General features: G+C 39.1%; 1 protein-coding gene across 5 annotated transcripts in view; it reads right to left on the bottom strand.

Annotated features, from left to right (window-relative positions):
* The window catches only part of CHMP4C (charged multivesicular body protein 4C), an 86,324-nt gene extending 58,681 nt beyond the window's left edge, over positions 1-27,643 (bottom strand). For all 5 annotated transcript variants that reach the window (XM_074386936.1, XM_074386939.1, XM_074386938.1 and 2 more), the window contains exons 1-3: positions 27,287-27,643; positions 3,070-3,247; positions 512-626 (exon numbers count right to left, since the gene is read on the bottom strand). In XM_074386936.1, the coding sequence (XP_074243037.1) occupies positions 512-626; positions 3,070-3,247; positions 27,287-27,476 (483 nt within the window). In that variant the 5' untranslated portion in view covers positions 27,477-27,643. The remainder of the gene's footprint in view (positions 1-511; positions 627-3,069; positions 3,248-27,286) is intronic.
* Positions 27,644-27,962: the final 319 nt, after the last annotated feature.

Below are 27,962 nucleotides of genomic sequence, written 5' to 3' on the forward strand. Positions count from 1 at the left end.
TCACCATTATAATTATAGTCTGTTTGTATTATTGGACTGATTAATCTAAATGGAACCTGTGTGTTAATAATGCCACTCCACATTTATTTGGTTTCATAGCCTGAGTAATAAACAGAGGCAGCCTAACCTCTAATTTAATAGCCATAGAGCATGATACGTCTGTTTCATGCAGAATGACAAAGTCTACTTTGTTTTGCCCAGATGTGTGAGCATTTAGTTCCTCCTAATGGGGCTGTTTAGACTTCAACCATTAAAAGTCACTAACTTTACATAATCACATGCTGTTTTTTCCTCAATAGCTGAAAACTTAATTAGGTAGCTGTTTGCCAAACTATATTAATCTTCCCTTTAAATCAGAGCTACTAACACTTTATTTTTCTCTTAAGAGAAGTAACTTTCTGACAAATATCACTTGTTCCTTCAGTAGTAAGGGAACCTGCCTACCATATATGATGGGAAGCTACTCTTTACAGCAGCCACAATACTGCATTCTCCATATTGGGTTACGTACCTCATCAAAGTCATCACCAAATCCAAGCCGTTGAGAAAATGCTTCTGAGATTTCTTGGGCGATGTCCTGCTGCTCTGTGATCTCTTGCATCAAATCATCTATTTTGTTCAGATCCCTGGGAAATCATATTTTGATGAACATTTTAGAATGTTAAATTATAATTTAGATACAATCCTACATGAAAAAGTCAGTTCATTTAATATAAACTTTTAGTTATTTCAGTAGGATAAATATTCCTGATATTTACCAACTTTAAAGATAATTTATGTTTTTTTAAAAGTTAATAATCCTGTATATGCACATATATTAAAAGCACTAAGCAAATACCTATTACATTTGGAACTCACTAAAAATAAAAGTATTTTATAACTATTAATATTTATAGACCCATTTTAAATTTTTTTCTGGTAGGGCATATGTCAAATTTAAATATATGCTGCTATGTATCAACTCTGCAGGAAACATTGCCACAGACCACCAGGACCACCAATACTAGATGAGCTTCAGCAGCTCTCAGGAGCCCCTATCTGACAGCAGCCCTTTGTTGAAGGGCTAGAGAGCAATTTTTTGTAACACTTAGCGGCTCTGAGATCCTGGCTCCCTGAGGGTTTTCCCATAGTGGTGATGCCCTGAGAGGATACTAAAGAGAGCAGGATTAAACCTATAAAGCCCTCAGAAGAATTAGCAACTGCAGGAGAGAAATCTAGGTGGCCACTGGCTCAGGATGAACAGCAGCTTTGAAGACATTTTCCAACACCTGAGCTTCACTGCACCGAAACACCTGCCTAAGCATGTTGGTGTCCACATGCCAGGTTCTGAAATGTTTCTGTAGTAGCTGGTCTCTGAATAATTCCTACAACTCTGAAACTAGAAAAAATTGATTGGATATAAGAGAAGCGATAGTGCCCTCATTATTAAGTAGCCTAAATACCGAAAGTTTGATTTACAGTGGAATTAATTTTCTGTGAGTTTCTCTGACTCTATAAGAGCATTTTGACATATTTTAATGCAATAATCAAAAAAGAATACTTTACTTCCCTTCAACCATCCCTTATCTCTAAACCTTATTATTCTATTAATAATGAATATTCAACAAATATGTTTTAAAAAGGAACATGAAAAAAATGTATGGCTAAACTTTGGGCCTGGGAACGAATTTTTTTCAAATGTAATACAATGGTATGATGTTGCCAAGCTGCCTGGAGAGAAAGGCTGATTTTGTAACATATTTTAGTACCCAAAAGCAACAGAGAATTTTGACTCTGATCATGAATCTAATGATCTCCCTGAAGCTGTAAAAATGGAGGCTGATTGTTAATGAATTATCCAGAAAAGAAAGTGTTAGCAAGGTTGTCTTCACTTCCCCCAGCCTCCAGCTTTTTCACCTTTTCCCATTCTACGAAAATTTGTCTACATCTCGTAGGTACTCACTGCTCTTGTGCATCTTTGACCCAGGTTCCACTTTCATATGCAATATCAGAAAAGGATCAGGTCACAGATATATTTCCCAGTGCGAATGTTAAGCAAATTGTGAATATTACTGAGTGCCACCTTTGTGCCAGTAACTATGCCAAGTGCATTATATATAATATCTCATTGACTCTCACAATAACCACAAGGTAAGTACTATTATCATCTCTAATTTACATATACAGAAACTGAATAAAGGACAAAATAATTTTCCCAAGGGATAGTCAGTTGTTGGCCTGGGATTATAACCCAGAAAATTTAACACCCAAATCCATGCTTGTAACTATTCTTCTATGTCAGTGGTTCTCAAACATTGGTTAGCATCAGAATCACATAGACCCAAACCCTTTCCTAGTTCAAGGAGCCTGGGCATCTGTGTTCTCTTTATGTATTTTCCAGGTGATTCTGATTCCCTCCAACGTTTGACAGTCACTATCCCATAGTTCTAACACCCTCACAGAGGATGAAATTGAAGCCTTTTTAAAATTCATTGTTGTTGTTGTTGTTGTTGTTTTTCCAAGACGGAGTCTTGCAGTGTTGCCCAAGCTGGAGTGCAAGTGGTGCAATCTCATTCGTTGCAACCTCCACCTCCCGGGTTCAAGTGATTCTCTTGCCTCAGCCTCCTGAGTAGCCGGGATTACAGGTACCCAACACCATTCCTGGCTAATTTTTAAAAATATCTTTAGTAGAGACAGGGTTTCACCAAGTTAACCAGGTTGGTCTTGAACTCCTGACCACAGGTGATCTGCCTGCGTCAGCCTCCCGAAGTTCAGGGATTTACAGGCATGAGCCAAAGTGCCATGCCTTTTTTAAATCGTAGAATTAAAATATTTACAGGTACAGTTTCCAGCAATCATAAAGTAACTGGGAAATATTACAGGCAAAAATGAATGCCCTTCCTTTTTTCAAGGTCTTTTTTGTTGTTGTTGCTATAACCTTTAATCTTTCTCTGAGACACTATTTCATTCACCATGTCAAAGAGCCTCAAATGAGTAAATCCATTCCTGCCAAAATCATAATATGGTTCCAAAGGTTCTTCCCAACACTAAGGAAATTTATGATTCAGAGGGAGACCAGAGATCACTCACATGTTTTCGTGAACTGATTTCATTGCTTTTGCTGCAAAGCCCATGTTCCTCAACACCTCAGTGTTGGTGTGTGCGTTCTCCAGGGCTTCTCTCTGGAACTCAATGGTTGAAAGTGTTCCATCAATCTGAGTGAGCTGCTTTTCGAACCTCTTCTTTCTCTTTAGTGCCTGTAATGCAGCTAAATAAAAAAGAAGCCACATTTATTAGGAAAGAGAAAGAGACACAGACTCAAGAGATGTTTACTCAGCACCAACTATGAACTTAGACTTGCTGATAACTAAGGACAATGAGTATACCAAAATAAACTTGAGAAATAAAGAAGTCACATTGTCCTCTCAATTACCAGCACCAATTAGCACTGTCTCCAACATTTTATTATTTTTTTTCTTCCAAATATCTGGTAAGTGTAAGAGAATGGGAAGTCAGCTTTCCTGTTCTGTACATATGCCACAGAAATGGTTTTGCAAATATCAGATTTTAGAAAAAGGATAGATAAAAATGTGAGTACAGATCATGCAACAGAAAAGTGAACTTTTAAAGAAAGTAAAGACCTTTTGACACAGGGTGTCACTCTGTCACCCAGACCAGATGAAATGGTACAATCATAGCTCACTGCAGCCTTGAACTCCTGGCTCAAGCAATCCTTCTGCCTTAGCCTCCAGAGTAACTGTAACTACAGGCACACATCACTGCACCCAGCCATTTTTTAAAAAATTTTTTTTGTAGAGAAAGGGTCTTGCTTTACTGCCCCAGCTAATCTCAAATTTCTGGCCTCAAGCAATCCTACCCTCTTGGCCTCCCAAAGGGCTGAAATTGCAGGTGTGAGTCACCACACCTGGCCCTCCTTGTCTTTTTTATCTATGTTCTGGGAGAATACCTTGACTTTATTTTCAGATCACTAGTTTAGTCTTCAGCTATATTCATTCTATTTTTTGCTCTTTATTTTCTTAATTATGCCTTTAACTTCTAAGAATGTGTTCTTTAGTTGCTCATTTTTCTTTTTGGCAGCCTATTCTTGTTTTATAGATATAATTGCCTCCTTAATCTCCCTCAGGATACTAACACTAGTTTTATTTGTAACATATTTTATTTCTGACATTATTTTTGTTCTTTTGGGTTCCATTATTTGTGCTGCTTATCTTGATTCTCCTCTTTCATGCAATTACCTTTCTTCATCATTCTTCTGATCTTCTATTACAGGTTCATATTTATAAATATTATAAAAGACTGGAATAGTTCATATAAGTGGCTGTGCATCTTGTCATTATGTGAGTTCCCCACAAGGCCTCTCTCCTAAAGGGAAAGTTGCCAATAGCTCTGTGTAAGAAAAAGGTGAGGTAGGGAGTAGGTACACAAGCAGGGGACTACTACAGTTACCAAAAAAAGGCTTCCTTCTGGGTGTGGGACATTTTATTTTTTCTTATAAGTGGTGACTGTCCTTCCTCACCCCTTCCTGCCCACTATGGAAGTTTGGGAATCTTCAAGCTCTGTTCCAACTCCCTCTCCAGGTACAACAGCACAATTTAAGTTCTTGATGAACAGCACTTACATCTTTTATCATGTCTTCCTTGTTAAATACAAACTTTTTTTATAGAACAAAATTTGTTTAATCAATCTTTTAGGGAAGAACAAAAATAATTTTGTAAATCAAATGGCTTAAAGTCCTTTTCACACCATCACACTCAACAGAGACTTACCAACAAAAAGAATAAAATGCTTAGGAATACAGCTAAATAGGGAGGTGAAAGATCTCTATAAGAATAATGTATTAGTCCATTCTCCTGCTGCCATAAGGACATACCTGAGATTGGGTAATTTGTAAAGGAAAATGGTTTAATTGACTCACAGTGCCACAGGGCTGGGGAGGCCTCAGGAAACTTACAATCATGGTGGAAGGGGAAACAAACATGTCCTTCTTAACATGGCAGCAGAAAGGAAAAGAATGAGGGCCTAGCAAAGGGAGAAGCCCCTTATAAAACCACCAGCTCCTGTGAGAACTAACTCACTGTCATAAGAAGAGGATAGGAGAAACTATCCCCATGATTCACTCATCTCAACCTGGTCCTTCCCATGACACATGTGGATCATAGGGACTAGAATTCAAGATGAGATTTGTGTGGGGACACAGCCAAACTATATTATTTCACCCTTGGCCTCTCTCAAATCTCATGTCCTCACATTTCAAAACACAATCATGCCCTTCTGACAGACACCAAAGTCTTAAAACATTCCAACATTAACTTAAAAGTCCAAGTCCAAAATCTCATCTGGGACAAGGCAAGTCCCTTCTATGATCCTGTAAAATCAAAAGCAAGTTAGTTACTTCCAAGACACAATGGGGATACAGGCATTGAGTAAATACACCTGTTCCAAATGGGAGAAATTAGCCAAAACAAAGGGCCTAGAATCACCATGCAAGTCCAAAATACAATAGGGCAGTCATTAAACCTTAAAGTTCCAAAATGACCTCCTTTGACTCCATATCTTACATTCAGGTCATGCTGATGCAAGAAGTGGTCTCCCACAGCCTTGGAAAGCTCCACACCTGGAGCTTTACAGAGTAAAGCCCCATTCCCAACTGCCTTCATGGCTGGCATTGACTGCATATGGCTTTTCCAGAAATACAGTGCAAGCTGTTGATAGATCTACCATTCTGGGTTCTGGAGAATGGTGGTCCTGTTCTCTTTACTTCTGTATACCTGCAGGCTCAACACCATGTGGAAGCTGCCAAAGCTTGGGGCTTGGACCCCCTGAAGCCATGGCCCAAGCTGTACCTTGGACCCTTTTATCCCCTTTTAGCCACATTGGCCCCTTTTAGCTGGAGCAGCTGGGATGCAGGGCACTAAGTCCCTAGGCTACACACAGCAGGGTGCCCTGGGTCAGGCCCAGGAAACCACTTTTTCCTCCTAGGCCTCCAGGCCTGTGATGGGAGGGGTTGCCACAGTGGTTTCTGACAAGCCCTGGAGATATTTTTGCCATTGTCTTGGTGATTAGCACTGGACTCCTCCTTACTAATGTAAGTCTCTGCAGCAAGCTTGAATTTCTCCCCAGAAAATGTGGTTTCCTTCTCTATTGCATCATCAGGCTGCAAACTTTCCAAACTTTTATGCTCTGCTTCCTCTTGAACACTTTGCCACTTAGAAATTTCCTCCACTAGATACTCTAAATCATCTCTCTCAAGTCTAAAATTCCACACATCTCTAGGGCAGGGCAAAATGCTCCCAGTCTCTTTGCATAGCAATAGTGACCTTTACTCCAATTTCCAACAAGTTCTTCATCTCCATCTGAGACCACCTCAGCCTAGACTTCATTGTCCATATAACTATTAGCATTTTTGTCAAAGCCATTCTACAAGTCTCTAGGAAGTTTCAAACTTTCCCACATTTTCCTGTCTTCTTCTGAGCCCTCCAAACTGTTCCAACTTCTCCGTTATCCATTTCCAAAGTTACTTCCACATTTTCAGGTATCTTTACAACAGTACTCTACTCTCTGTGGTATCAACTTGCTGTAATAGTCTGTTCTTCCACTCCTATAAGGACATGTCCAAGACTAGGTAATTTATAAAGGAACGAGGTTTAATAGACTCACAGTTCCTCAGGGCTGGGGAGGCCTCAGGAAACCTACAATCATGGTGGAAGGGGAAGCAAACATATCCTTCTTCATGTGGCAGCAGGAAGGAGAAGAATGAGAGTCCAGCAAAAGGGAAGCCCCTTATAAAACCATCAGATCTTGGGAGAACTAACTTGCTATTGAGATAAGATGGGGGAAACCACCCCCATGATTCTATTATCTCAATTTGGTCCCTCCCATGACACATTGAGATTATGAGAACTACAATTCAAGATGAGATTTGGATAGGAACACAGCCAAATCGTATCACAGAATTACAAAACACTCCTGAAAAAAATCAGAGATGCTACAAACAAATGGAAAAAATTCCATGCTCATGTATGGGAAGAATCAATATTGCTAAAATGGTCATACTGCCCAAAACAATGTACAGACTCAATACTATTCCTATTAAACTACCAATATCATTTTTCATAGAACTGGAAAAAAATGTATACTAAAATTCATAGGGAACTAAAAATGAGTCCAAATAGCCATAGTAATGCTTAGTAAAAAGAACTAAGTTAAAGGTACCACACTACCTGACTTTAAACAATATTATAAGGCTATAGTAACTCAAACAGCATGGTACTGGTACAGAAACAGACACATAGACCAATGGAACAGAATAGAGAACCTAGAAATAAAACTACAGACCTACAACCATTTGATCTTTAACAAAACCAACAATAACAAGTAATGGGAAAAGAACTCCATAATCAATAAATGGTGCTGCGATAACTGGCTACCCACTTTTGGAAGATTGAAACTAGACCCCTTCCTGTTATCATGTACAAAGATCAACTCAAATTGGATTAAAGAGTTAAATGTAAGACCTAAAACTATAAAAACCGAAGAAGAAAACCTAGGAAATACCATTCTGGACATATGCCTCGGCAAAGATTTCATTTTAAAGTCTCCAAAAGCAATTGTAACAAAAACAAAATAGACAAGTGGGATCCAATTAAAGAGTTTCTACATGGCAAAATAAACTATCAATAGAGTAAGCAGACAACCTACAGGATAGGGATATTAACAAACTATGCATCTGGCAAAGGTCTAATATACAGAATCTATAACAAATTGAAACAACTCAACAGGCAATAAACAAGTAACCTCATTTTAAAGTGGACAAAAGACATGTACAGACACTTCTCAAAAAAAGACATACATGTAACCAACAAGCATATAAAAAAAGTTCAACATCACTAATCATTAGAGAAATATAAATTAAAATCACAATGAGATACAATCTCACACTAGTCAGAGTGGCTATGTTTAAAAAGTCAAAAAATAATGTTGGCAAGATTGTGGAGTAAATAGAATACTTATATGGAGCTGGTAGGAATGTAAATCAGTTCAGCCCCTGTGGAAAGCAGTTTTGAGGTTTCTCAAAGAACTTAAAACAGAACTACCATTCAACCCAGCACTCTCATTACTAGGTATATAGCCAAAGGAATATAAATTGTTCTACTAAAAGGACACATGTACCCACCCTTATGTTCATCACAGCACTATTCACAATAGCAAAGACATGGACTCAACATAGATGCCCATCAACCATGAATTGGACCAGTAAAATGTGGTAGGTATACACCACAAAATACTATGCAGCCATTAAAAAATGAAATTATAGGCTTTGCAGCAACATGGATATAGCTGGAGGCCATTGTCCTAAGTGAATTAATGCAGGGACAGAAAACCAAATACCGCACATTCTCGCTTATAAGTGGGAGCCGTACCCATGGACACGATGGTAACAATAAACACCAGAGCTTAATTGAGAGGGGAGGGTGGAAGGAGGTTAAGGGTCAAACAAACCTATTGGTTACTATGCTCACTACCTGGGTGACAAAATCATTTGTACACCAAACCCCAACGATGTAGATTACCCATGTAACAAACCTGCACATGTACCTATTAACCTAAAATAAAAGTTGAAAAAAAGAGGCTTACCACATTAATAATCAGAGCTATGTGAGGATTTTCCTCACCACACAGGGATAATGACCAGCTGATCTGTGGATCCATGTCTGCTGGTGCATTTATCGCACTATAGTAGAATTATTTGTAAAATCTCTTCTACCTCACCTCTCCTTATATGATCTATTCTACCTCACCTCTCCTTATATATAAGATGTTCTATCTTTTCTCCAAGGGCTTATGCCTAATTATAAGCCCTTGGAGAAAAGATAGAACATCTTACTTACCTGTTTCCCCAGCACCTTGTCTAGTTCCTGGTACCTGGCCAACAAAATACATAACAAAAACTAACATTTATGGAGCATTTTCCATGTGTTAAATTGGTGATAAGTGCTTTATGTGCATTATATGATTTATGTCATTTAATTCTCACAAGAATCCCAAGAGTAGATATATGCCATTTTACAGAAATCAAATGAATAGATATTAAGTGAACAAATTTGATAACTTTGCACATCAGATAAAAACAGCATGATATAATGAGTGTGGCCTCTCAACACCAGAGTGCAAATTCCTCTATCACGTCTTTACAGATGTGTGTTCTCAGGCAAGCCACATCCCTTCTTTGAGCTTTAGTTTGCTGTTCTGGAAATAGGGATTATATCAGGCTGGGTGATTAGAAGAATTAGTAATGATTTATGGAAAACACCTTATCCAGGCCCTGTAAATGGTAGAGATGTAGCAACTAAATAAATAATAGCAATTTATATAACATTCTTAATTATTGGGCTTGCATGTCTTATTTTTCAGACTACTGTATAACAAAGTACCCATTTGCTTTATCATAACTCATCATAACCGAAACATCGAAACATAATATTACAAAACATTTCTCCATTTCAATAGGTAAAGAAAACAATATTATTCATTAGAGTATCCTAAGAAGCTAAACTCCACATCTATATAGCTAAACTCTACCCAACATAGCCGGCAGTGGAATGTTCAGAATGCATGTCCTCCCTGACTCGTCAGGCTGGTTCAGTGACTATACATATCTGAAACCGGACTGGTATCCATCCATTGATCCTAAACATTTTTTTTTGCAACATTTTTAAGTTCTCCATTTAAACTCCATTTAAAAATATGTTATATTTCTTAGCAAAAATTAATTTTAGATAACGTTCTGAAAATCTAGAAAAGCAATATGGTATAAAGAATGGAGCTCTGGAGCTTGAGACCTATGTTTCGATTCTACCTAAACCACTTAATACCTGTGTGTAATAATTGTGATGCATGACCTGAACTCATCTTAAGTGACGTTCTTTCACCTGAATGACAAGAACAATAATGCCTGGAAGACAGCAATAGAACATCATGCTCTAGAGTGGTTTACCTTCAAATCTGGGCTCCCTCATTCACATATAAGGCTATGTGGCTTTACCTAAGTTGCTTACTGAACAATGGAGATGTAACTCATTTGGTTGTTGAGAATTAAATGAAATAGCATTTATAAATTCAGTGCAGTGGCACATAGTGAGTAATTACTAAATATTAGGGATCCTCATCATTATCACTTCCTTTGTAGACTGTCAGAACCAAATGGTGAGACTCTCATGGTAGGACACCAAACCTTACAATTGTTAGCCATTAGTAATAATTTCTGATTTGGACATAATTTTAAACATCTATGTTAACATATGGTTTCTGCTTTTCAAAATATTGGGGGAAAATTTAAAATTCACCAACACTTAGGATCTCAACTTATACTGTAATTCCTATGCCACACACTACATATTGGCCCAACCAGAGACCCAAACTCAGAAGGAGCCAGGGAGGTAATGAAATTAAGTGAAGGAGCAAGAAGGTTGGGAAAAAGGCCTTCTTTATTTTTTCTCCTGTGAGAAAGAAAGAAAAAGAGAGAAATGTTTGTCTTCTATAAAAATAAAAACTAGTGCAGTAGCGGCAACATAGAACAACAAACACTGGCCTCAGTATAAGGGAGTCAAGAGGAAGAACTGGAGACACCAGTGACCTGGGAGCATAAACCTGATCTAAGGGAAGCAGCACTGCTGGGATTCGGAGCCAAGCTGCCTTGCAGACCTGTAGTCCCAGCCTACCACATGTTCAGAAGAAGCCAGAAATCTCAATTTACATACAAAATTCCCAAATATTTACATGCTACTTTATATTTTTCTAAAAACCTTGCATGAATGAAACCAGTAACTTCTGCATGGCTGGTCCTAGGATACCTGACATTTACTATGATTTCTGCCTGGCAAGTTAGCTTCTCCCAAACATAAAGACAGGAGGCTTTTGTTTCAAATAGCCAAGTATGTGAGTCTCTTGGTGAGCTGTCTTACATAAACTGATGATGCCACTGATACATCATGAGTTGGACAGGCCTTAGACTTGTTCCCTAGCAAACAATCTGGGAAAGAAGCAGCCGTATTTTTTCAAAGGCAAGCAAAAATTCTGCAAATCGAGCATTGTTCCTGATTTGGCAAAGAAGGACATTTTTCAGGGCTGTGAAATTTAACCTGTGTGGAAGATGCAATTCAATCTTTCAAACTCCTGCATGTGCTTTTAAGCAGCTGGTGATACCTGGACAATATTCTGTCTAAGACAAAGGGATCTATTGTATTCCTTTGTGGTAGAGAAACAGCCAGGGGTTTTGTCTTCTTACATAACAGTGATGTTCCTTCAGCAGTGGAGTTGCAGAACAGTGTCCTTTATGTATTATTGCCAACAGTATACAGTAAGAGTCCTTATGACAGCCCACTGGGGACAGGAAATAGAATGCAAGAATTACCCACTTGAACCAATTTAACCGGCCCTGTGCAACTCTACTATGCTGCCCAGGGAGGAAGGCTTTCAGTCATTTATGCCAAATAATAAAAATGGCAGAAAAGAGATTCAATGTCATTGCTCATATAATGTATAGAGTGTCTTGGTTTTTTGTTTTGTTTTGTTTTTTTCTTTTTTTGAGATGGAGTCTCACTCTATTGTCCAGGCTGGAGTGCAGTGGCACAATCTCGACTCACTGCAACCTCCAACTCCCAGGTTCACAAGCAATTCTCCTGCCTCAGCCTCCCAATGGGATTGCAGGTGCATGCCACCTTGCCTGGCTACTTTTTGCATTTTTAGTAGAGACAGGGTTTCACCATGTTGGTCAGGCTGGTCTAGAACTCCTGACCTTGTGATCCACCTGCCTTGGCCTCCCAAAGTGCTGGGATTACAGGCATCAGCCACCGCACCCAGCCAGTCATCTCAGTTTTAAAAGTCAACCTGTTCTTCATTCATTTGGGGTACATAAATGTGTGCATTGTTAATCCATTAGTCAGCACACAGGAAGAACCTTTTAGGAACCATCATATCCAGTGAACACTGACAAACCTGTTTTTTAAATATGAAACTGCATTGTAATAGCTCTTCTCTGTCCCAGGAATGATCTCTAGAGAAGAGCTAAAAGATGAGGCTCTGAAGAGTGCCCAGGTATGAGAATGCTTAAGAATATATGTCACACATAATTGCTTATGTCATTGTTTGCTTTTAACTGGGAAGGTTTGTGATCATGTTTTATTTGAGGAACTTTAGTGTAAGCCCTGTTCTTGCTCATATACAAACTCACCTCATTAATTAAACAATACCTTCTATTTATGGCACATTGTTTTAATTTTTGAAAAGCAGAATCTGAATAAGCATCATCATAGATATTTCCCAAATGGAATAAAAACAAAATATATCTGCTCAATGTCACCGGTGGGATTGAGAACAACCGGGGAAATATTAGAAAATTTTAACACTCATTTGGCCAGGGGCATCCCAAGATGAATTTCACTGAACTTCTTGACTTTTAAAAATTACTCTTTATTCATTCATTTCAGCCACTTAACAAGTATATATATTAAAGATCTACAACATCCCTGGCACTGTGTTAGGCACTAGAGGGACAAAGAAATAAGGCTACAATCTCAGAGAGAGACAAAATATGAAATGGGCAATCACCTATTCATCATTCCCCCAGGCATTTATTAAGCATCTACTATGCTATAGGCACTGTGCCGAGGGATACTAACATGTGTAAGTTATATTCTTCACTTCAAGTAGTAGAGAAGACATAGAGGAGAATAAGAAGAGACATGTACAATGTACAGTGGGTATGCAGAGTAATTTACAGGCTCTCTCTGGAGGGTAAGGGAAGGCTTCACAGACATCACTGTAGCAGTAACCTTGTTCAACAGGCCTTGCTCAGTGAGCAGTTCTATTTACATTATCATTTCTTTTCATACATGGCAACATTTCTTGTATGTGGATGAAGTCCTCAGTGACTGTCTATATGTATACTCAATACCCTGATAAATAAAGAACATGAATGATGAAAAAGGAAGGAACACAATGTGTTCCTTCCATTCCCCAGCCCTTTCTCCTACTACAAATCTCATACCAATAAAAAGTTTCTGGCTGAAATATATTAGGAATCAGGGACTATAAACCTCAAATATAGAGTACATCTTCATTTTAAAGGTTTGCAATCCAGCTTGCCACAGCAGCTGAATCTTATATGTAACCTCCATATTTTTGGAGGTCTCACCAATATTAAATGTCACATCGAGGGTAAATTGCAATCTAGAAGAAGACTAACACACGACAGTGATATATAGGATTATATAATGCTTAAGCAGATGCCCAAGAAAGCAGTAAAAAGGAATGAGATTGAAGAAAGTAAATAAGAGATATTCTAAGGGCATTTGGAAGTGCAGTATTGCTATAAGCAAGGTAGTAACTTTGGACTGAATTTTGTGTTTAAAAAAGGTGATTGATTAACATTATAACGCATAAAAGAGGAGAAAAACAGGTTGAATAATCAGTGCCCTCTCCCTTCTCCAGAGATAGCAAATGGGCAAAGGAAATCAAGGTTATTTTCCAACAGAAATGATGCTCCTCATTCTAAAGAGCTGGAGGTTGTTTTTGAAGATGAGGCAATTCTTGCTACCAGGATATCATGCAAGAGAATATGAAAGAAGGTAAATCAGAGAAGGGAAGTTCATGATATAAAAGTGCTCTCAACCTTGAGTTGTCAAAAAAGGAAGAAATGCTTTCATAAAAGACTTATTTTAAATACTCACTGAAATTCTCATCTCTTGTAATTAATTGCTTCAGAAGTCAATTGCTGGGCAAGAGGAATTAACATATTTCACCAACATACCAATACATTAATTAAAATCTATTTGATACTCTTTGTAAAAACCCAATTAATTGTTTGATACCAGTCAGAATATATAACTAATTGAATGAATGAGTTTTAAATTTGCTGTCAGTATTATTTATAACCCCACAAATCGATAAACTTTGTGGGCCTGTTATCATCTAGAATTTTTTTAAGTATAAATATGAAACCAGCAAGAGAGAGAGCCAAGATGGCTGATCACTAGCAGCTCGGGCCTGTAGCTTCCAGTGAAAGCGCAAAGAACGAGAGGACGCCACACATTCACATGAATTCTTTTGCTCACGCATCAGGAGATTCCCAGCGGAGGAGCCCCACGGGTCGCCAGCGCGACTCTTGTAACCTGCGATGTGGTTTTGCCGGCGCCTCGGAGCTTCGGTTCTTGGTGCAGAGTCAGAAAAGCACCATCAATCTTAACGCCGCTGATTTAGTCGGCACAGTGGGTTGCTCAGATTTCGGCGCTGAGATTCAATAAGTTGGACGTCCACTCAGAAACCCAATTACAAAGACGGTAATCATAAAGACCACAGATGGATAAATCTACAACGAAGGGAAGAAAACAGACAAAAAAGGCTGAGAATACCCAAGATCAGAATGCCTCTCCCTCAGCAGGGGATCACAGTTCCTCATCAGCAACGAAACAAGGCTTGATGGAGAACGAGTGTGTCCCAATTACAGAAGCAGGCTTCAAAAGGTGGATAATAGGAAACTTCTGTGAATTAAAAGAACTTGTTCTAACCCAATCCAAAGAAACTAAGAATTTTGAAAAAAGGTTTGACGAAATGTTAACAAGAATACACAATTCAGAGAGGAAAATAAGTGAATTGATGGAGCTGAAAAACACAATATGAGAATTACGTGAAGTATGCCCAAGTTTTAACAGCCGAATTGATCAAGCAGAAGAAAGGATATCAGAGGTCGAAGACCAACTCAATGAAATAGAACAAGAAGACAAGATTAGAGAAAAAAGGATAAAAAGGAATGAGCCAAGTCTCCAAGAAATATGGGACTATGTGAAAAGACCTAATCTACGCTCGATAGGTGTACCTGAATGTGACGAAGAGAATGAATCCAAGCTGGAAAATATGCTTCAGGATATTATTCAGGAAAATTTTCCCAACCTAGTAAGGAAGGATAATATTCAACTCCAGGTAATACAGAGAACACCACAAAGATACTCCTCAAGAAGAGCAACTCCAAGGCACATAATCGTCAGATTCACCAGGGTTGAAATGAAGGAGAAAATACTAAGGGGAGCCAGAGAGAAAGGTCAGGTTACCCACAAAGGGAAGCCTATCGGACTTAGCAGATCTCTCAGCAGAAACCCTACAAGCCAGAAGAGAGTGGGGACCAATATTCAACATTCTTAAAGAAAAGAACTTTCAACCAAGAATTTCACATCCAGCCAAACTAAGCTTCATAAGTGAAGGAAAAATAAATTTTTTTGTGAACAAGCAAGCACTCAGAGATTTCATCACCACCAGGCCTGCTTTACAAGAGCTTCTGAAAGAACCACTACACATAGAAAGGAACAAACAGTATCAGCCTTTCTAAAAAATACCAAAAAGTAAAGAGCATCAATATAATGAAGAATTTACATCAACTAATGGGCAAAATAGCCAGCTAATATTAAATGGCAGTAGTAAATTCACATATATCATTATTAATTCTAAATTTAAATTGACTAAATCCCCCAATCCAAAGACAGACAGGCAATTTGGATAAAAAACTAAAACCCATCAGTATGCTGCATCCAGATCCATCTCACATTCAAGGATACACAAAGACTCAAAACAAGGGATGGAGAAGGATTTACCAACCAAACAGAGAGCTAAAATAAATAAATAAAAAGCAGAAGTTACAATTTTTGCCTCTAATAAAATAGTCGTTAAAGCAACAAAGATCAAAAGAAGCAAAGAAGGACGTTACATAATGATAAAAGGATCAATGCAACAACAAGAGCTAAAGATCCTAAATATATATGCACCCAATACAGAAATACCCAGACATACAAAACTGATAAAGAGACTTAGACTCCCACACAATAATAGTGGGAGACTTCAACATTAATATTAGACAGATCAATGAAACAGAAAATTAACAAAGATATCCAGGACTTGAACTCAGATCTGGAACAAGTAAATGTAATTAACATTTATAGAACTCTCCACTTTAAATACACAAAATATACACTCTTATCAGTACCACATCATATCAACTTAGAAGTTTAAATGAAATGTTGATTGGCTCCTTGTTTGTTATTCCCTTCCCTCATTTTCTTCTATGTCTCCATTATTAAGGACAATTATAGGCATACCCATATTTGGACTGCATTCTAGCCCGGGCAATAAATCAATACCCCCATTCTCTCTCCCTCTTCCTAAAAAAAAAAAAAAAAAAAAAAAGAGAGAGAGATGATCCAAAAAGCCAAAAATATTTACTATCTGGAAAAAAAAAAAAAAAGAAACCAGCAAATATTAACAGAAAAACTGAGAAATGGCTGATTATGCTTAGTTTTACAAGCTAGATGTATGTACCTACAGGTGTAATTTATTATATATAATGTATTATGTATGTATTTAATATGGTTCAATTGTCTACTTGTAAAAAAGCATTCATTAGTCATATGATGCAGCAGTATTTCATAGTACTGTGCCTGTGGCTTGCAGGTGCTCTACCACTTGAGTTCGAGAACCAGCAAACTATATTCCTTTAGCCCCTCTCAATTCTCACTGTCTGTGATTCTATGACTATTCCTTTGAGACACTAACGTCAACAAATCTTGAAAAATATATAGCTCCTCAAGTTGACTATTAGTATATAAAATTCTTTAAGAATAGATTTACCTTGAAATTGATGATGAACTATACTATTATTTAATGATTGCATATACAAGTAACACCAACAAATCAATATAGTTTTCATATGTAAACATTTTCAAACTGCTTACAAAATGATAAAACATGGGCTCTTACATATGTGGTCTTTGAAATATGTACAAATTAGAGGACCATGGTCACAATTTTTTTTTACAGTTAATACAGTAGAAGTTTTGAGTTACAATAATATCTTTGTTCAAACTCTAAGGTTATATTTACTTTCACTTTATATACATCAAACATATGAAAAGAAATGATCATGTAAATAGCCCTGCTAAGCTAGCAAGGCCTGTTGAACAACATTACTGCCACGACAAATAAGACGCACCCAGTATGACTATGTAGCATATAACCCCATGTGACAGAGTCAGAAAGATTAAATGTCCAAAGTGCTTATTAAATATTTCATTGCATAATTTTATTCCTCCAAATATCCATCTAAACTAAATATACACATGTAAATTTTATTTCATTTAAGCTAGATGGTTGGTATTGAATTTTAATTTTTAAATCAAGAATTCTAAACTTTTAACGCACGGCTTTCCATCTTTTAACAGAGAATGACCTACTTTTCCTTGCCTGAAACTTTTAAATTACCATTCTTGTTTGCTTGCTTTTTTTGGGTTTGTTTTGTTTTGCAAGTAGTGATTACAGTGTTGGTATTTTAAGTCACTAGATTCCCAGACTGGGGAAGAGATGACGGAGGCTGTGCAGAGCGATAGTAGTGGGGACTTCTCCCCGCATCTACTACCTGGAAGTTCCTACAAATTAGAAATACCTGAAAAAAGGGCTTAGCAGTGGTTAAAAGAGCCACTGGTCTAGGTATAATAGTCCTTACTGCTTTAAAGCACGATCTTAGAAACTTTGGACAGAGTCCTAAATACTTCCCATAAGCAATTCCCTACTAGCACCAGTTGCTTGAAGTAAAGAATCAACATGTCTAGCACAGGAAAAGTCAATTATTCAGACAGTGGTATACTATATGTTTTATATTTAATCCAGGCTTTTGTTTGTGTTTTTTATTTTATTTTTTCTTCTTCTGCAAACTTTTAAACTGTGTATTCATTAAAACTCATATCAAATGATAATCAAAAAAAGTAGGAGAAACTAAAATTATCAGCATGCATAAAAAGTACAAAACTAGTTAAGTTTACTAAAGGAGATTGAGAATGTGATATTTAAAAATAAATTAACAATATTACCTCTATATTTTAAGTTATGTGATAATTTTTTTCCTTAAAAGTACAAATAAGGCCAGGCACAGTGGCTCAAGCCTGTAATCCCAGCACTTTGGGAGGCCGAGGCGGGTGGATCACAAGGTCAGGAGATCGAGACCATCCTGGTCAACATGTTGAAACCCCGTCTCTACTAAAAATGCAAAAAGTTAGCTGGGCATGGTGGCGCGTGCCTGTAATTCCAGCTACTCAGGAGGCTGAGGCAGGAGAATTGCCTGAACCCGGGAGGCGGCGGTTGCGGTGAGCCGAGATCACGCCATTGCACTCCAGCCTGGGCAACAAGAGCAAAACTCCGTCTCAAAAAAAAAAAAAAAAAAAAAAAAAAAAAAGTACAAATAGATTCACACATACTTAGGCATAGTACAAAAAATGAATACCAAAATAGTTCATTCTTACCCATTCCAAAGCTGACCTCCAAATCCAAACCTTGTAATTTTTAAATTGAGTATTAGATCCCTTGCCTTATTTATCACTGGTTAGAGTATCTTGTACTTTTCTGTTACCTTAAAAAATCTCCTGAAAAAAGTAGTCCTAAATGCTGAGAAACAAACTAGCCATACTAATAATAACTGTAGGTAAGCTCACAGTATTCTGCCATAATTCCTTGAAACTGTGTAATCCTCTGACTTAGGCATAATCATGGTGTTAGTAATACCTTTTCTAACTTATTCTACCTTATTTTGGCTGACTCAATAAACTGCAAAATAGCATAAATGAAGGAAATTATATTATTTACTTAATGTAAATATTTCCCCAAATGTAGCACCTTTCTTCCTTGTAGTAAGTGAATAATTATAAAATGTTTAAACATTTACAATACTGCTTCAAATTCATGTAAGGAAACTAGATGTAATGTTATATAACATAAGAAACAGTAGCAATTGCTCTTATAGAAGTTGCTACAATCCATCAGCAAACTGTGCCACATATACTGAAAGCAAAATTTTAGAATAAAAATACTCCAATTTCTAAGGATTTAGAAAATGATGATTACTCTAAGCCAATGAGTTCACAGCTATAAAAAAATCAAAAAAAATTTATAGGCTTCTTTTCTTCGAGTTACTGGATACTGACTCAAGGAAAAATCATAAACCATCCACTGGCCTCCAAACATTACACACTTCAAAATCACCCAGAGGGCTTTGAGTGCCAAGATCCTGAATCTTATTCCAGATCCCTTGAAACAGAATCTCCTGGTGTGGCATTTTTAAAAAGCTCTCCAGAGAATCTAATGAAGGTAACACACTATCAGTTCACAAGCCATCATTTGTGAGTCCCAGTTGTGTGAATATAGTTCAGTTTTAGAAATATAATTCACAAGGAATATTGAGTGCATTGTTGAAGAAAAGAGAAAAAGCTGGAGAAATAAGATGATAAAAGACTAGAAATGTGGGTGAGGTGTATTTATAGCCAGATGAACACCTAAATTCATTGAGTGTTGATCTGTCTAACAGTTGATATGCCTTAGCTGCGGGGGTTCCCAAACTCCAGTTTATGGTCCTGTTAGGAACTGGGCTGCAAAGCAGGAGGTGAGCCACAGGCCACCAAGCATTACCACCTGAACTCTGCCTCCTGTTACATCAGTAGAGGCATTAGATTCTCACAGGAGCGCAAAGCCTATTGTGAACTGCGCCTGCAAGCTATCTAGGTTGTGAATTTTTTACGATAATTCAATACCTGACGATCTGAGGTGGGACAGTTTAATTCCAAAACCATCCCCCCTACAATATCCCAACAGCGTTGGAAAAATTGTCTTCCAAGAAAATGGTCCCTGGTGCCAAAAGGGTTGGGGACAGCCGCCTTAGCTGCTGAAACATGGTGGCTATCATGCAAAGGCCATCCTGAAGTGAAGTCTCTAGTGGCATGCCAAGTTTCTGTCCTTGGTTCAGTCTTACTCAATATTTTAACAACAACTTCTACAGCAACAATAGAGGCTTCGGATCAAATTTGTGGCTAACGTAACTCAAAGAAATAGCTTGCATATAAGACAATAAAATTGGAATTAAAATCTTAATTCTAAAACAACTGAAAATAAGAGGATGTTTAATAGAATAAATGTCAAATACTAAGTGCAGCTTAGTGGGCATGTGAGGAGTAATTTAGCTGGGAGTTTTAACTCTTTCCACATCCGGTGGGAAAAAAAGCTAGGGAAACGGGTATCTGAAAAATCATATTCAAACTGAAACTGTATTAACAGAACAAAAGAAATAACAAGCCGAGTCCACTCTGCGCAGGCGAGCACCTTAGTGTGCAAGTACAGTGTTAGTCTATATTGGACCTTTTCAAGGGCTCAGAGAGGACAGGAGGTAGTGGGGAAGCTCAAAGTTTTAAAACAACAGCTGAAGTGAATAGAGTTCCCAGGGCTAGGCGCAGATATCTTAGGTTTTCCCACTGTGGGGTGAAAGCCCAAGTGGAGCTTCTGGTAAGGGAGGAAAACTGGGGATGAAGGATCATTGAGGAGAGGATCATGTTTCCATTGATCTATCTTTTTCAGGTAAGGGGCAGTTGATTGTGGAGTAAGATCTGGCCTAGGTATTGGTTGTTAATGCCCCAGGGATAAGACTTGTTTTTTTGTTTTTTGTTTTCCCAGGCCCTAGAATACTGAGTAGAAAATAATCAGATAATCAAAGGCAAACAAAGCAATGTATTTTAATGCCTGATTCTAATTTGAATACTGGGTAAGTCTGAGACCCTTCATGAGTTATAGTGCCATATGAAACATGAACTTCCCTGAAGAAACCTGGTTCAGGGGGCTATTGAGGACATCTGAGGACTTCTTAGAAGCTCTTTAAATGTTTCTTCAAGAGCAAGCATGCCAGGCATGGTGGCTCATGCCTATAATCCCAGCACTTTGGGAGGCCGAGGTGGGTGGATCATGAGTTCAAGAGATCGAGACCATCCTGGCCAACAAGGTGAAAGCCTGTCTCTACTAAAAATACAAAAAAAGTTAGCTGGGCATGGTGGCATGCACCTGTAGTCCCAGCTACTGGGGAGAAGGTTCTCTCTCACCTGTAGTCCCACTCTCCTGAGGCAGGAGAATCACTTGAACCCGGAGGCGGAGGTTGCAATGAGCCAAGATCATGCCAGTGCACTAGAGCCGGGTGACAGAGCGAGACTCCATCTCAAACAAACAAACAAACAAACAAAAAGAGTAAGCAGAGGGGAAGGTGGATAGATATTTCATCCAATTATCTGAGTGATGATGGAGGAAGGGGGAAACAATACGAATGGGTGAGGAAGAAAACAGAATAGAGAGTAATCCCTTCCAGTTTAACAGCTCATTCATAGCTTCTCAAAGCTGGAAGGGATCATTGAGTTACTTGTTCAAAGTTCAGATTTCTAGACCCTATACTTAACCTACTAAATTATAATTTTTAATGAATACTTATGAGTGAAATGTACAGAAAGAATTCTGATGTAGGTGATCTGAGTACCACATTTTGAGACATTGTCTTAAGAATGAAGGTTACTAGGTAAGTTATATCTCCCAGGGGAACTTTCATCAAGCTCTTGCAGTCTATGGCTGTGTCATTTTACCTGAGCCATGTTTTTGCTATCACTAGTTTGACTTTCAGCTAGCTGACTCTCTTTACACAGATGTCCTTCTGATCTGCAGTGTCTGAAGACTGCAGAACTCAGCTCTATGACAACCGTAATAAAAAGCAAAATTAAGAGACTGAGGAAGTTCTTCCCACTGACCTAAGAATGGGATTGTGCACACTCCTCTCCAAGGAAGATCAAGTCCACATCATGATTCTGAAAGCAAATTCATCCTTACCAATAAAGCCCAGGCTTCAAAATGAGAGACCTTATTCAATAGAGGACTCTCTGTTCTAGAGACTCACTTCACCAGACAGATATCTGATGAAGAGGTAGAATAGCCTCCGAACCCAATTTTCACTGGAATCGTGTATAATGATGCTGAGTAGGGGTTTTGACCAAATTTGCTTCCTCTCCATCGAAACCATTAATCTTTATCAGCCCATGAATAACCCCAGACTAGATCCACTCATTTTCACGTATTTACTTATTTAGAGTTGCTGCTAAGCCTGGGATACGGCAAGCAACAGAGCTACGACTAGGGTCAGGGGGACAAAGAGGCATGTAGGGTACAAAGCATAAAGAGATGCTCACTCTCAGGGTCACACAATTGTGTCCTACGGATCTCACCTGCCTCACACCTGACCTGCCCCTACTGAGAAAACCTCAGCACAGTGAGGGGTCACTGAGAAGGGTGAAAAAGGCAGGGCCAAGAAACAGAGACTTGAGGAATTGATTGCTGCCATCAAATATGTGAAAGGGCTTCATAGGACAGAAGAAGTAGATTTATTTGATGGTATTCCAGAAGACAAAATTTGGCCAAAATTGGGCCAAGTACAGCTTTTAAAAATGTAATTAGTTTATACCGAGAGCTAATGTTTATAAAGCATTGCACCAAATATGTCACCCAATAATGCCATTCATCCCCGCAACTCTGAAGATCTATGTCCTCGTTGCCGCTATGCAGATAAGAAAACAGAATTAGACAAGCAAAAGCACTGGTCTAGGGTCACAGAGCTATTAAGTGGCCAGGCAGGGATGGAAATCAAACCTAGGACTTTATTTAGCTGTCTGCTTTGAAGCCTAGGCTCTTAACTATAACACCAAGATACGTTCTACTAAATGTGCAAAAAAATTGATTGGGATATTTAAGCAAAAAAAAAAAAAAAAAAATAGGTGGAATGGTGACCTGTAAGGCATGTTGCCAGATCAGTGTGGTAGGAGAGGTCTGCAGTGTGCTGAGATATTGATACTCTGTAGCTCCTAAGGACAGAAGCACTGGGATAGGAACAGATCTTATTTTTCACATCATTAACATTCCTATGGATTTAAGCTTCCCTTCCTTAATGCTGGCCCACAGGTCAGAATCAGGTGGGGGCACTTAAGAAAAAATGATGTCTGATCCCCACTCCAGCCAATTATATCAGTATAAATGGGGGTGAGCCCCATGCATCCAGGTGACTTTAAGACACAGGGCTCAGATGAAGTAGAACCAAAAATTAAATGATGTATAAAAAGCTTGCTTTTCCACAAAGTAGATTACTACCTATAAAGCAAGAGTTATAGCATAGTAATCTAAATAAACTGCATTCAAGAGTTTCTGGCCTCTTAAAGTTTTCAACCAAATTATAAATTAAGCTCCAGCTGTTACTCTTTTGGATCAATAGAGCCTTGGATAGCAGCTGTGGCAAAATCAATTTGGTCACGTGTATTCAGGTTCAATTTGGTAGATTATGATGGTAATAAATTTGAAGGGAGGAGAATTAGCTACTCCTGGACCACCTTGCTATGAGTTGTAATGAAAGCAAGTTTCAGACTAAATTCTGCATATACATTATTAAACAAACATACACTGGCAAGCATATAAAAGTAATTTGCCAGCCTGTCCCATGAGCTCTATGAAGTCCCAACTCTAGGTACTTTCAGGCGCTCCAATTCACCCTGCATTGAAAGGCTCACTGAGGAAGACAGCCATATTCCCTGCTGTGCCCTGTCAGAGGTGCACTCCATCAGAAACCCACATAAACTAAAGACTAGACAGACACTGCACTGATTTGAGATCTAGTTTCAGGCACCATTCTAGTGTTAATTATACACCTAGTAGATTCACCTCCTGTTGATACATGGGAGGGTAGGGGGAGGGTATTGGAAGTATATCTAAACTGTTTTAGCAATCCACATATTTAGAATATCTATAATTTCACCAATGAGGCCATACTCAGTGGCTCTTCCCAGCACTTTGGGAGGCTGTGGCAGAATTGCTTGAGCCAAGGAGTTTGAGACCAGTCTGGGTAACATACGGAGTCCTCATCTATACAAAAATAAATAAATAAATTTAAATTTAAATAGCTGGGTGTGGTAGTGCCTGCCTGTGGTGCTAGCTACTCAAGAAACTGAGGTAGAAGGATCACTTGGGCCCAGGTAGTCAAGGCTGCAATGAGCCCTGATCATACCACTGCAATCCAGCCTGAGTGACAAAGCGAGACCCTGCCCCCCCCAAAAATTCACCATTTCTTACATACATTGATTGATTGATTGATTGATTGAGATGTAGTCTTACTCTGTCACTCAGGCTGGAATGCAATGGCACGATCTCTGCTCACTGCGACCTCCACCTCTCAGGTTCAAGCTATTCTTCTCCCTCATCCTCCCAAGTAACTGGAATTACAGGCATGTGCCACCACATCTGACTGATTTTGTACTTTTATTACAAAATTAGTACTTTTAGCACAAAATTAGTACAGGGTTTCACCAAGTTTGTAAGGTCAGTCTCGATCTCCTGACCTCAAGTTATCTGCCCACCTCAGCCCCCCAGGGTGCTGGGATTATAGGCGTGAGCCACCATGCTCTGCCCTATTTTTAACATTTATTGTGCTAATTAAAAGTTACTATTTTACCAGTAAAACTCATTTTGAAATTTGGAATGCTGTCAAAGCTTCCGTTGTTATAGAGAAACTGATCTTTAAGGAATCTGAAGTGACTTAGGACTGTGGTCTTTTCTGATATAATGCTAGCTTGCCATTCAGAGAGTGTTAGCTGACCAACCATCTCTCATAAAATTTCAAATGCACATAAATTATATCACTCTGATTATCATATAAATTACAGACCATTTAGTATTAAGAATATCAGGTTTTATTTTACAATTTTATATCACTTGGTGGCTAACAGAAGACAGTAACCATCTTCATGAAGTTATGAAGTATATGAAGTTATCTGGCTTATATGGAAGGTGCTGATATTGAGTGTGTTACCAAGGCATGGGCCTAAGATTGAATTCTTTCCATAGCTTAGATTACAGATGACCTCATGCTAACCAGCCTCTTGTTACTCCCAGAGCCATTCTAGAAGCTTTGGGAGTTTCTAGAAACTAGCACCAGTGAAGTTTCTGACGACAGAGTTCATGACTTTTCTATTAAAAATTAGGGCCGGGCACAGTGGCTCACACGTGTAATCCCAGCACTTCGGGAGGCCAAGGCAAAAGGATCACTTGAGGTCCAGAGTTTGAGAACAGCTTGGCCAACATGGTGAAACCCCATCTCTGCTAAAAGTACAAAAATCAGTCAGGCATAGTGGTACACACCTGTAATCCCTGCTACTTGGGAAGTTGAGGCAGGATAATCACTTGAACACAGGAGGTGGAGGCTGCAGAAACCCGAGAAGGTGCCACTGTACTCCAGCCTGGGGGACAGGGTGAGACCTTGTCTCAAAAAAAAAGGTTATTCACCCTTCATACTTGGATCTATAACGTCCTTGATTTAAGGAAGTTAGATTGGTAGTCTTAATTAGCATTGTCTTTAAATTTTTTTGTCTTTATTCATAAAGTCAAATTGAGATCCATTTTTGGTGCATTGCCAATTGAAGAATATTTCTGGAAAAAAAAATCGGTAAAACCCACATTATTTTGCACTCTGCCTTTAAAAGTATATCTACATTTTTACCACTTCCCTAGAAGCAAATGGTCAATTTTTCAGATTTTTAAAATCTGTTTCAGCTGGGTGCGGTGGCTCACACCTGTAATCCCAGCACTTTAGGACACCGAGGTAGGCAGATCACCTGAGGTCAGGAGTTCAAGACCAGCCTGACGGGATCTGCCAACCCTGTCTCTACTAAAAATACAAAATTAGTCGGGTGTGGTGGCACATGCCTGTAATCCTTGCTACTCGGGAGGCTGAAGCAGGAGAATCACTTGAACCCGGGAGGCAGAGTTTGCAGTGAACTGAGATATTGTCATTACACTCTAGCCTGGGCAACAAGAGCAAAACTCTGTCTCAAAAAAAAAAAAAAGAAACCCATAATATTTGCTGAGCAACCACGATAAATAGAGCTATATACAGATCCAAAGAGATGGCAAAGGGAAGAAAACCCTTGACAAACACTAAGCAAAGGTCAGAGTGTGTATCAAACTGAAGAGGAAGGGCCAAGCAACAAAATGACCAACAACATTTTTAGCAAGCCATAATGACATGGTCTTTCTTTAGAAATTGACATTGAATAACTTCCCAGAATATTTTCAGACACAAAGTAAAAGCAGAAATCAGCATTTACCTCTAAAACAGGCCATAATATGGACAAAAGTTATATGCAATAATACAGGATTTTTATTGTTGGTAATAAGCGGGCCATAAATCAGCTGGTACCTTTATGGGGAGAGGCAGAATTCTCAAGGTCAGCTCCTAGAGACATCATTCCTTTCCTGCATTAAACAATAGCAGCATCCTGTAGAGTGAGACAAACCTTCCCAAGGCTTCATTGTGACTAAAGAAGCCCAACAGGAGGGAGGATGTGAATATTTGAGTTTGGTGGTAAGCAGAGTCCTATACTGCCAATTCCATTTCTGTGTCTGCCATTAACCTGGTGTTACAAGAGCAAATCACTTCAGCTTCTCACAGAGTTTTTATATGTGCCACGTCTGCTGTTTAGAGGATTCCAGTAGAAGGAGATTATACTGAAGGAACCAATTAACTCTGGCAAAGAGCAAGGTGTTCAAGGTGCAACAGGAACACCAAGAATCATTACTGACTCAAAGTCCCATTGTTTGTGCCAAAGTCAGTGATAGGAAACTTAATATTTAATTTCTCTACTTTTTTTTTTTTTTAAGTCCTCAACAGCAGAACATCCAGCTAAAGTTTTCGACAGCTGAGGAGCAAGGTAAACCACAATATACTAGAATAGAATATGCTTTGCTGAAGATTTAGGTGCAAGTTAAAATGCGTAATTTAATATACAAACATACAGCAGAAAACTTGGTGGTTAGTGGAGTCAGCAGGGCTGGCCTAGAAAGAGCTGAACCAGGAGCAATATTTACAGGGGTGCAAAAAAGCTCAGTAATCAAGACAAATCATGTTTTAATGCAATATTTTTTAATTCAAAATATCAAAAAATCCACAATGAACAAAGCATCACATTTTTAAAAAGAGAATTTTAAATAAAGAAGTGCTGTACAGAACAACGTAAGTGCTAAAGGCAAATGAAAAAAATAATATCAATCCTGTCTTTATTTAAAATTTTGATATTTTGTTCATCATTTCTTTTTTTGGCATTAGTTCTGAGTCCTTTAACTATGGCATTAAAGTATTGTTCGTCTTGATTACTGAGATTTTTAGCGCCCCTTTGTATTTTGCCATCAGGGCCAGCGTCCAGCTCAACTCATCCTAGTCACGACCCTAAAAGTCAGTACCAGTTCGTAGAAAAGGCTGCAGGAGCAAACCTGGCCACCTGGGGACATCAGTGCTGTGGGCCGACTGTCCCCAAGGGAAGGGCTAGAGGCAGGTGGACTCCCGCCTGCGGGCCAGATCCCAGCCTACCTGGCTTATTCTGAGTTCCGTGCTTCTTGGCCAGGGCGATTTCCCTCTGGATTCGATTTTCCAGATACTCTTGTTTCTTGCCCAGCATCTCCTCAGTCTCCCGAAGTCGGGCCAGGGCCTCCTGGGGACTGGGAGCGGCTCGGCTCTTAGAAGAGCCTCCCCCTTTAAAGAATTTGCCCAACTTGCTCATGGCTGTAGAGCTGGAGAGCTAGCGATCCCGGCGGTCTGTCGGGAGCTCCCCAGGGCCGCGCCAGGGGCACAGGTGAGCAAGGCAGTTCTCTCAGGGACCCAGACAGGAAAGGCGGCGCTCCCGGGAATCAACAAGTCACCGTGGACAGGTGACACACACTCCAGGGCATTTCCTGGCCGCCAGCTCGGCCCCGCCCCGCGGCACAAGGGCGGGGCGGGGAGGGCACTGCTGGGAGGGAGGTCGGCTGGCCGGCGCCACCCGGCCCCCTGGCAGTTGAGCGAACGCAGAGCAGAGAAAAGTTGGAGAGACAGGCAAAGACTAAGGGAAGTTGCCTTTTATCCACACTAAGGACGCTCTCAGGATTGAAGAACTAGTTTGCGAATGTCTCAAAGCAAAGCAAACCGATGTCCAGGAGTCTGGGGCAAGACCTGAAAGTGTAAGTGTGCAAGGCTGGACATGCAAAGCGTGTCTTTTGTGTGTGCATGA

This window comes from Saimiri boliviensis, chromosome 15 (assembly GCF_048565385.1).
Source record: "Saimiri boliviensis isolate mSaiBol1 chromosome 15, mSaiBol1.pri, whole genome shotgun sequence".
In the NCBI taxonomy this organism is placed as follows: domain Eukaryota; kingdom Metazoa; phylum Chordata; class Mammalia; order Primates; family Cebidae; genus Saimiri; species Saimiri boliviensis.